General features: G+C 36.2%; 1 protein-coding gene across 3 annotated transcripts in view; it reads left to right on the top strand.

The window, feature by feature from the left end:
- The window catches only part of Hdac8 (histone deacetylase 8), a 217253-nt gene that overhangs the window by 101707 nt on the left and 103708 nt on the right, over window positions 1-11838 (top strand). Inside the window, exon 10 of one of the 3 annotated variants that reach the window (XM_031365965.1) lies at window positions 223-1263. The exons of the other annotated variants lie outside the window; for them this stretch is intronic. Coding sequence (XP_031221825.1) covers window positions 223-225 — 3 coding nt within the window. The 3' untranslated portion in view covers window positions 226-1263. Of the gene's footprint in view, window positions 1-222; window positions 1264-11838 lie in introns of those variants that run through there. 3 annotated transcript variants of the gene reach the window in all.

The raw sequence follows: 11838 nt of genomic DNA, 5'->3' as shown, positions 1-11838 counted from the left end.
AAAAAAAAAAAAAAAAAAAAGGCTGGGGCTAGAGAGATGGCTCCATGGTTGAGAGCACTGACTGCTCTTGGAGAGGACCCGGGTTCAAACCATCTGTAACACCAGTTCCAGGAGATCTGATACCTTTTTTCTGGCCTCCATGGTTAACAGACATGTCAATGGTACATCAACATACATGCAAGCAAAATACCCTTACATAGTTTTTTTTTTTTTCCTTCAAAGTAATTAGAAGACAGTTGCAACGGTGACTATGGAGATGTGCTTCAACTGTGAAGGGAATTCAAAGGAGGGCCCAAATGCCCTGCCCTCCGGGAGCTAAAGGGGGACTTGAGAAATACAGTCAGCACAGTCACAAGGTCAAGCTATTGCAACAGTCAGCTATGGCCGCCTGACTTCCTACTATCTCTGTTCTCATTCTTAGACTTTGTTCTTCCATCTCCTAGGATAATAATCATCTTCCTCCAAGTGTTCTTACCGCAGTCCTGTGCTGTCCTCCTAGGTCTAGCTACAAACGGTTTTTCAAAACCGTTTAGCCTAAATGTTGAGCTCTTCCTTTACTCCCTTATTCATTTAGCAACTATTCAGATCTGGATTTAGTTACATAAACAAGGTATGCCCAGTGTCCTCACAAATACTGCTCTCTAATTAAGGCAACAAAGCATTGTGTTCTAATCCAGGACAGGCAGGGAACAAAGTTGGGAACTCAACAGAACACTGAGCTAAGCTCTGAGTAGTGAGTGGTGCATAATTGTATTCCTAACACTCAGCAGACTGAGGCAGGAGGATCACAAGTTCAAGGACAGCTTGCGCTACCTCCATGGCAAGTTCCAAACCAAACTAATAAGATCTTGAAACTTTGAAGTGGATATTCAAAGATTCATTGAGAGTTTGCCAAGTGATGAACAGAAAGGTCTCTACAGTACACAAAAAGGGACTATGTGTTTAATACAGAATGTATAAGATAATAGGAACCTTTGGAGCTTTAGTGGGAATTGTGATCAGATATGAAAAATCTTAAATGCTGCATTCATGAGCCTAATATATATATGAATGATCTTGGTTTTTAGAAAGCTAATTTGAAGCTGGAGAAATGCTTCAGTGGTTTTAAAAGCACAGGCTACTGTTAGAGGGGTTGTAGGTCTGGTCCCCAGCGCCCACATGGTAGCTCACAACTGCCTATAACTCCAGTTCCAGAGAAGATGACACCCTCTTCTAACCTCTGCAGGTACCAGTCATGCATGTGGTGGACATACAGTACATATATGCAGACAAAAACACACATACACGCATAAGTTAAGATAAATAAATCTAATATTTTTAATTGAGAAAGCCTATTTTCTAGAAAATAGATTGCTAAGGGAATAAACTTACAAAAGTTATACACCTAAGTTAAAAGGTTCAGACATACTTCTAAAACATCTCTAGTCAAAATGTTTGTGAGCAGAAGTAGTACGGATTGGAGTTTTTCATTTTTGTTTTGAGGGTTAGGGTTGTGGGGGTTTTTGAGATTTTTTATAACAACTGTATATAAATAATGAAATTTCTTGGGGATAAAACGGGAATCTAAACAATTTATTTGTTACAATTATACCTTCTACACACATAGTGTGAAAATAACAGACTATTTTAATTTTTTCATAAAACAATGCAAGGTGTGTGGTCATTACCACTTCTCGTATAAGATTTAACACTAAAATATTTTGGATTTTGGAACATTTAGGGTTTCAGATGAAAGATTCTCAAGCCTGTGCCATTTTTCTGGTCACTTGTGATTGGTGACCTATTTTAGCTCTCTGTGGTTAGCAGAACATTGAGCACCCACCTAGCTGGCATCCCTTCACAGAACAAACAGCTAAGCAAGCAAGTATATAAGTATGTGTCAGAATTTGCATAGAGAGGTTTCTCTTCTTAAGATGGAAGGGATGGAAATAGAGTCTTTCTGAGAACACAAGTCAAACCTAGTACCAAGTTTCTAGCCTTTGCAAGAAGCACCATGTATCCAAGTCAGGAGAACTCAGTGTATCCCAAGGAAAATTCTCCATTGCCATGCAGGAAAGAGATCTGAAAAGGCAAGCCCAGCATAGATTCTAGAAGCATTTAGGGGTGGCTCTTTGTGCACAGTCTCATGAGATACAAAACGCTGATGGCATAAAGCCAGTAATCAGGGAGTTGATGTCAGCCTATGACTTAGGAAGCCAGGTTGGACAGACAATCATGGAGTAAAGAGAGAATTGGAGCATGCATGTATGAGTGGGCCCTGAAACTCTACAATGAGGAAAAAGCCCAAACATGACATGAACCCATAAAAAAGCCAGTACATTCATTGTTAAGTCGCACTGTTACATGGAAAATAGTCTGTAATGTAGTGTTACTATTTAGATCCCACGATCTATGTTGAGTAAAGCAGTTTTTTGTATAGGTTAAACATTTATAATATAAATATCTAAAATCTGATATAACTTTTGAACCCCAGTTGAACACGCATAATCATTGGGTTTACTAACAACATCAGCAAAAAAAAACTCTACTTCACCAGACTGCTTTTGATTTAAAAAGATTGGGAAACTTTATCATTAAGAAATACATACAGCCATTAAAATAAATTAAATTGATTTATATATAAATTGATATTAATATAAAAGTCTTTAGATATAATCTACTGAATTTATATGGTTTTATTTGTGAATAATAATGTCCTAATTTATTCTCTCATTTACTTATATAGTCTTAAATTTCTAATTTTAATTTAAACTGTACAATAATCAGGTCTTACACAAATTTTCTTCAATTTATTTTTAAGTATTTCATGGTGCTGATTTTTTTTTGTACATGGAATACTCTAATTTCCAGTAGTTTGTTGCCAGAATATGGATCTTAAGTAGAATATTGATCTTGAGTAATGTAACCCTGCTCCTTGCTTTTCTTGTAATTACTTAGCATGTTCCATATACATGAGCAAATATCTATGAATTTAGAATTTTGTCTGCATATATAATCTTTATGCCTTTTCTTTCTTTTTATTGTCTTACTGCACTGGTTGTAATTGTGGGTTAAGACCATCAATACAGTGTTGTGTAGAAGAACTAAGTGAACATCTTTATCTTTGTTTATTCCTAGTCAGAGGGGCAAAGCACTTAATTTTTTCCTGTAGAGTGTGATGTTAGCCATGGTGTGTTTTTTTTCCCAAGGCAGATTCTTTATTAGGAAAAGAAAGTTCTCTATTTCTAATTAAAGGTGTTTTTCTCACAAATGAAGAATTTTGTTAAATGCTTTTTCATCTACTAAAATCATCATCTAGCATCCCTTATTCAGTTAGAATAAAGACTTGAGCTGACTTTTTTCATGTGCAATAGCTGCATTTCTCAGATAAGGCCTATGTGCTCTTGATGTATTATCTTGTTTGTTTGCTGAAACTTGGTCAAAGGTTATTGTGTCTTGATGAGGATGGTTGACTGTTGTTTTCTTGCAGTGTATTTATCTGGTTTTGATATCAGGATGATGGTTATCCTATAAACATTACTTGAAGAAAAGTTTTGACTTTTGATGCTTTGTGGCTTCTAATTTTAATGATCATCTCTTAATTCCATATTGGTAATTTGTCTCTCAAGAAATATATTTCTTTACTTATTGTTATTGTTTTAAATGTCTACAGATCTGTAGGGATACCCTTCTTTCATTCATGGTAGTAATGACTTCTATTACTACTACTACTATTGTTGTTGTTGTAGTTGTTGTTGTTATTATTGTTATTTTAACTTATGGACTATCAAGTTCCCTGGAGTGTAGTCTTTCTTTTTTTTGTGTATGTGTGTTTGTGTGTGTGCCTCAGAGATCCCACTGTCTCTGCCTCCCCAACACTGAATCTCCAACACTGTACATAACAGCTTTTATATGGGTACTGGAGACTAAACATAAGTCTTCACGCATGCCTGGCAAACAATTTATCAACTGAGTCATCCACCAGCCCCTGCTTTTGTGTATGTGTGACAAAGCTACACATAGCTTAGGTAACCTGATGACCTTGAATTCCTGACAGTCATCCTCCCCCCACCTCCAGAATGGTGGAATTAAAGGTGTGTATCATGACATCAGGCTTGTGGCTTTTGCTTTTTCTTAAGATGTAGCTTTTGATTTGGTTGGCTTCTTTTGTTATTTTCTCCCTTGTGCCTTCTTTTTGTTGTTTTTTGTTCTTATTCTAGATTCTTACAATAGAAACGTAGCTTATTGGAGCAGGTAAGATGATGTGTGCCTTTAATCCCAATACTTGAGAGGCATGGCAAGTAGATCTCTGTGAGTTTGAAGCTAGCCTGGTCTCCACAGCAAGTTTCAGGCCAGACTACATAGTTAGAACCTGTCTCAAAACAAAACAAAACTTAGCCCATTGATTTTTAATGTTCTTTTTTTCTAATAGGAGCATTTTGAACTATAGATTTCTATATACGCACCAAATTAACTACATATATACGCACCAAATTAACTACATTTTTGATTTTCATGTGATGCAAAATATTTTCTCCTTTGACATATGACTTATTTTAAAATGTAGAGGCTTTCTTTTTAATGGACTATCAAATATTTAAGAGCTTTTTCATATATTTTTCAATTAGTTTTATTATTTTTGAAATTATAATATAATTACATCATTTTCCCCTTCCCTTTCTTCCCTCCAAATATACCCCTCCCTGTTTTCTTTTAAATTCATGGCCTCTCTTATCATTAATGGTTGTTACATACGTGTATGTATATACATATATATTTCTAATTACATAGATATAACCTGCTCAGTCTGTATAATGCTGCTTGTGTGCATGCTTTCAGGGCTGACCACTTGGTATTGGAGAACCGATTCATGTGCTCTTCACTGACAAAGACTATTTCTCCTACTCTTAGCATTCCTTAGTTACCTGTAGTTTTTTGTGTAGGGTTGAGGCCTTGTGGTCTTTCCACCATCATCCCAATGTCTATTTTTGTCCTTGTTTAGCTCGTATTTGGGAAGTCCTGCTGGTGAGACTTTATCGGTACAGTCTCTGCTGTTACTAGGAGACAACAGGCTCACAGAAAACCCCCTGATCCTCTGGCCCTTACAGTCTGGAGTCTCAGTGGTTGTAAGCCATCATGTGTGTGCTGTGAATTGACCCAGGTCCTCTACAAGAGCAGCAAGTGCTATTAGCCACTGAGCCATCTCTCTAAAGCCTGAATTTTTTATTTTTATTTAATTTTGTTTTTACCAGAGAACATACTGTGCAGCATTTCAGTTCTTTTATGTTTATTGACAATTTTATGGGCAACATATGATTTATCTTAGAAAATGTTTAATATATAATCTATAAAGAATATGTGGTCTGTTGTTCTTGAATAACATTCCCGTCATTATCAACTAAGTCAGACTGCGAGTGTGGTCTAGATCTTCTACATCAAACTGAATGTTTTATTGCTTGTTCTGTCAGTTGCTAAGAGCTGAAATTTCCAACCACGATTTTGAATTTTGCTATTTTTAAGTACTATCAATCTGGGCTTTTCATATACTTTTGAAAGATTGTTATTAGATGCATACACACTGAGGATTGTTATGTCTTCTTGATGAATTGACTCCTTTATTATTATGAGATATTCCTCTTTATCTCTGGTTTCATCATTGTTTTGAATTCCACTTTGTCCAATTTAAATATTGTTACATATTTCTTTATTATTGCTTATACAACAAATCTTTTTCTGTCCTTTTACTTTTAATGTATTAACCTCTTCATGTATATAGTGGATTTATATAAACAACAAAATAGTGATGCTATCATAATCAAACCATAGCTTTATATCCATCTTCCTCTTTGTTTTCTATTTCTCTTATCTGTTATCTATTCTTTTTGTTTTGTTTTGTTTTGTTTTGTTTTTGTTTTCAAGACCGGGTTTCTCTTTATAGCCCTGGCTGTCCTGGAACTCACTCTGTAGACCAGGCTGGCCTCCAACTCAGACATCCACCTGCCTCTGCCTCCTAAGTGCTGGAATTAAAGGTGTGCGCCACCACTGCCCGGCATTTGCATTTTTTTCTTTCATCTGTTCTTTTCCTTCCCTCTCTCCCTCTCCCTCCCTCCCTTCCTTCCTTCTCTCCTTCCCTCCTTCCCTCCTTCCCTCCCTCCCTCCTTCCTTCCCTCCCTCCTTCCTTCCTTCCTTCCTTCCTTCCTTCCTTCCTTCAAGACATGTTTCTAACATATAGTCCTGGGTGTCCTGAAACTGACTGTGTAGACCAGGCTAGCCTTACACTCACAGAGCTCTTCCTACCTCTACCTCCTTTGATCCTCATTGCCTGTAATCGGGAATTAGGGCATGCACTACCACACCTAGCCTTATTCCCTCCCCCTTTAATTACATGATTTGAGAGGTTTTATTTGATTTGTTTGCTGTGTGGTGCTAGAAATGGAACCTAAGTAGTACCTTACACATGCTAAGCTTAATGCAAAAGAAAGGAACAAATAACAGATGAGACAAGTAGAAATCAAATAGGAAGATGAGAAGAACACTGAATATTTTTTCAGTATTTCATTTCATCTCCTTACTTGCTTACTAGCTATACTTTCATTTGATTTTTTTTTATAGTTGATTTGGTTTTTATAGCAAATTTTTATTATATTTTATTTATTTGTGTGTGTGCGTGTGTTTATGAAGGTATGCACATTTCACGGTACATACACATATGGAAATCAGGGTCAAATTAGGAAAGTCTATTCTTTCCTTCTACCATGCATGTCCCAAGGACTGAATTCAAGTCATCAGGCTTGGTGGCAAGTGCCTTTACTCTTTGAGCCATCTTACTGGCCCCAGCATGAATTTTTAATTTAGAGTTTACTTTCAAATATTGTTACTTTACTTCACATGCCCCTTCCAGCAGTGTTCTTGAAATTCTCCCTTTCCTTTCTATTTTTACAGCCACATACTTCTTTTTTACGTTGTAAAATAAAAACTCTTTGATGCATTGTTATTGGTTTTGCTTTAAATGGTCAGTGATACTTTTATTTTAAAACATTTGAAACTTACTTAAAGTAAAAATAATAAATACAATCTGTCCTGTAAATAACACTTTTTGATGAAAAACAACTATTTTCTAAGACTTCAATTCCATGAGAAGAAATGCTATTATAAGACATCTGCCCATCTCTTTATTCTGTGGCTTAGTACGTAACCGCTCTCTTACCTGCTTCTTCATTCAAGGTATGTTGACATGGTTTTAGCTCAAGGATACAACAAAAGCAGAGCTTCACCGGTATGAAAAGGATGTCATGTTAGCTGGAAAGGGGAGGAATGTTTTAATAACCTTTTCTGATCATTAGGTTCATTCCTTGAGACTACACCAAAACAAAACTCTACAGATGGTGATGTCTTTAATGTTAATGTGGCATGGAGCCTGAAAGCATCTCAGTGGATTTTTACATACTATTAGGTTAAATTTGTATTTTGAATGGATATTTGACACCCTCCCCTTCCACATAGTATTTGGAAAATATCAGTTCACTGGGTTAGAAAAACATTCGAAATGTTCATACATTTTATGCAGCATAAAAACATTGATATCATCACTGTATTCACTGGGGGAAGCTTAAGTTTTGAAATGCTGTCAAGCTTACAATGGCAGAATCAAGTTTTCAGAAATCATAGTTTTGCTTATAACCACAAATTTGTTATCATTGACAACAAACACATCAGTTTACCATAAAATCATAGGCTCACTTCATTTTTGACAAAACATTTGCCAGATTCCAAATATTTAATCATAATGTTGAATCATCATAATCTGTCAGTTGTTCTTTTGGGCAAATGTAGTATTCCATGAAAACTAGCTAGTTAATGCTCACAGCTTAATAAGAGAAGAGCCGTTGCATGACAGTCTATACCAAAAGCACCTCATCATACTTCCTATGAATACCAAATCCAGCAGCAAGTTTTAACAAATTATCAATTTTACTGCTTCGACAAAGACATTCTCAAATAAAGTTGGAATTTTTAGTGAGTTTATAGCAGTAAAGAATAGAGTCCCCAGTGGTATGCTTGATGCTACTGCCTGAATCCGTACATGGTGCCAACAGTTTTCCTCACCATTGCTTTTGAAGTGCCATGTGAGTATAAACAACAGTGTTCCAACATAAACCATGAGCTTCAAACAAGTTATTCAGCACTTTAAATATTGTAGCACCACTTCTGTTTGTGTCTAATCAGTCACATAAAAGAAAGTCTTCTGCTAGGATTATTTACTACTCATACCATGTGATCGAACCAGAACAGCAGATCAGGCTGCACTGACATGGGTCTGTTGGTAAGGACACAGTTCGGAAAATGAGTTGCTATTGAAGTTTCCATGTTTGCAGTTAAGTGTTTCAATCATCAAGCTACTGAGTCACTGAGAAAAGACAGTGCCTTGAGTATTTTCACTAACTTTTCTTCCAGTAGGCAATGAACAGTGTCAACTGTTCAAGACTCTATTGTCCTCTGAGCTTGTGGGCCTGCAGTTCTCCAATCAATAAACTTATCCATGAAGCGTCCATAGACGCTTCAATGGCTTTTTCAGTTCTAGTTCAAAAAGTGCTAACAAATAGTTTTTAGAGTTTTTAGTGGTTATTTATTTAATTAGTTATTGGGGGTTTTTTTCCTATTAAGTCAGAGTTGCACTACATAGCCCTGACTGGTCTGAAACTTGTTATGTAGACCAGGATGGCCTCAGATCTGCCACAGACCCACCTGTGTTTGTCTCATGAGCTACCATGCTCGGCTTTAATGAGTTTATGATATCCATACTTGAAATCCTCAGCTTCTAACCAGGCATAGTAGCTTACATGTAGAATCTAAGCACACACGAAGCTGAGGCAAGAGCGTTGCTTCAAGTTCAGGTTCAGCCTGGGCTACACAGCCAGTTCTAAACCATCCTGAACCAATGACTTAGATCTGTTTCAAATATATATATTCATCTTACTTTATTAATGGTCTGAAAATGCTATAGCTTAAATGATGAATTATATATATTCAAAAACCTAACCTGTTTCATATGACACTATATGGTAAATTAGCAACAAAAATAACTTTTATTATATTTCCATTTCTTATGTATAATTTCACTCAATTTCTTTGAAGTGACTCCCTTCCTTCTATGAGTCAGACCCCTCACTGATGCTTAGGCTTCATCATTTTCAGGTTCTATAAAAATAGATGTTGCAGTACTGGCTTGAAAAAGTCAGGCTTTTCATCTTCCTTTGTTCAGCCAACAACAGCACAGTAGGGTGACTTCAGTTCACAACAACTTATTATATATTTCTAAAGAACCACAAGAAAGGAATTGGAATGCTCTCACTACAAAGAAATGATGAATGTTGAAGGAGCTAAAAATGCTAATTACCCTGATTTTATCATTACACATTGTGTACATGTATCAGATTATAATACCACTGTGCCTATAAATATATACTGCTATTATCTGTCAATTAAAATTTTAAATTAACATCTAAAAAGTATAATATGTAAACAGTAATCAAAGGATGTGTTAATGTCTATTCCTTTAAAAATACAACAATTTTTTTTTTACCATATAATCTAGCAATTACATTCCTGGGCATTGTTCCCAGAGAAATGAAAACCTACATCCACATAAACTATAAATAAATGTGTAACTTTAATAGCCCAAATTGGAAGCAACCCAAAAGTCTTGTAATTTATAAATGGTTAAAAAGAGTATGATCCATCTATGTTATGGAATACTATTCAGCAATAAAAACCAATGAACTATTGATATGTGGAATAACTTGGATGGGCCTAAAGGGAGTTACACTGATAGCCACTCTCAAAAGATCTGACCTAAAATTGTACTACAGAGCTGTACTAACAAGTACAGTGTGGCATTAGCACAGAAGCAGAAATATAGACCAACAGAATAAAATTGAGGACCCAAAAATAAACTCACACAACTACAGCTACCAAATCTTTGGCAAACTGTCAAAAAACATAACACTGGGGGAAAAAAAGAAAAAAGAAAGCCTCTTTGGAAAACTCGATATCTACATGTAGAAGAAGAAAATTAGATCCATATTGCTCATCTTATACAAAAATCAATTAGAAATGGATCAAAGACCTTATTGATAAACCTGAAACTCTCAAACTACCAGAGGAAAACAGAAGTAAAACATTTCAAAATATTAGCATAGGCAAGAAATTTCTCAAAAGAACTCCAGTAGCACAAGAAATAGCCCCAAAATTGACTAACGGGATTATATGAAATTTCATATGAAATCATGAAGTCTCTACACAACAAGATATAATCACCAAAGTGAAAAGACAGTCTGTGAGACAAGAGAAAAACCTTCCCCAATTACATACCAGACAGGGACTTAATAGCTACAATCTACAGTGAGCTCTAAAATTTAAACACATAGAAAAAACAACCACAAATAATCCAACAAATAAATAGGTTGTCTCAAAAGAAGTGCAGAACTAGAGAGATAGCTCAGTTGATAAAAGACTTGCCATGTAAACATGGGGACCCAAGTTTTATCCCCAGTGCCCACATAAAAAGCCAATTATTATGGCACACGTGTACTTCCAACACTGCAGACCACTGGGGCTCACTCACAGGTCATCCTAGCCAAATCAATGAATCCAAGACCCAGTGAGAGGCTGTCTCAGAAATACAGGGAGAAAGCTACAAAGGAAAGATAGCCAAGGTTGACCCCTGGCCTACACCCCACACCCCAACACATGAATCTATATTCGTGCACACCAAAAAATGCAAATTTTTTTAAATTGTATAATATCTTTAGCCAGCAAGGAAAATGCAAATTGAAACATTTCATGATTCCATCTCACTCCACGGAGAATGGCTCTCCCTCAAGAAAAACAGTAAGAACAAGTGCTGGTTACAATACGGGTGATGGGAATGTAAACTGCTGCATTCAGTGCAGAAGTCAGCATGGAGGTTCCTTTTAAAAATTAGAAATGCAACTACTATATGGCCCAGATAGATAGACCGCTCCCGTATGTAAAGCCAAAGGACCTCAGTGATACTTGTACACCCATGTCCATAGCTGGTCTGTTCACAATAACTAATATATCCATCAATAGATGACTAAAGAAACTGGCATATGTACATAAAGAATTGTATTCAAAAAAAAAAGAATTGTATTCAACTGTAAAAGAGAATGAAATGATAATACTTGCAGGAAAGAGAATGGAACTGGTGACCTTTATGTTAAGTGAAACAAGCTAGACCCAAATATATATATGTATATATGTATATAGCATAATGTAAATATGTATGAATGTACATATGTGTGTATATGCATGTGTATGCATATATGTAGGACACAGGAAAAGGGATCTGTAAAGGACAGTGAGGACTAAATGGAATGGAGAAAGAAAAGTTAATGTAATATATCTAATATGAAAACAGAAGCAGAGCCAGGCAGTGGTGGCGCACGCCTTTAATCCCAGTACTTGGGAGGCAGAGGCAGGCGGATTTCTGAGTTCAAGGCCAGCCTGGTCTACAGAGTGAGCTCCAGGACAGCCAGGCCTATACAGAGAAACTCTGTTTTAAAAAAAAGAAAAAGAAAAAAAAAAAAAAAAAACAGAAGCAGGGGCTACTTGGGGAAGGAAGAGACCAGCAGAAGAGGGCATGGCAGCAAGGACAATGAGAATGAAGTATAATGATTTATATGTGTAGAAATATCAAACTAAAACCCACTAATCTACATACTAATTAAATATGATAAAATAAGAATGTTATAAGCTGGGCGGTGGTGGCGCACGCCATTAATCCCAGCACTTGGGAGGCAGAGGCAGGCGGATTTCTGAGTTAGAGGCCAGCCTGGT

The sequence above is a fragment of the Mastomys coucha genome, chromosome X, assembly GCF_008632895.1.
Source record: "Mastomys coucha isolate ucsf_1 chromosome X, UCSF_Mcou_1, whole genome shotgun sequence".
Taxonomy (NCBI): Eukaryota; Metazoa; Chordata; class Mammalia; order Rodentia; family Muridae; genus Mastomys; species Mastomys coucha.
This window is presented reverse-complemented; position numbering and strand designations above follow the sequence as displayed.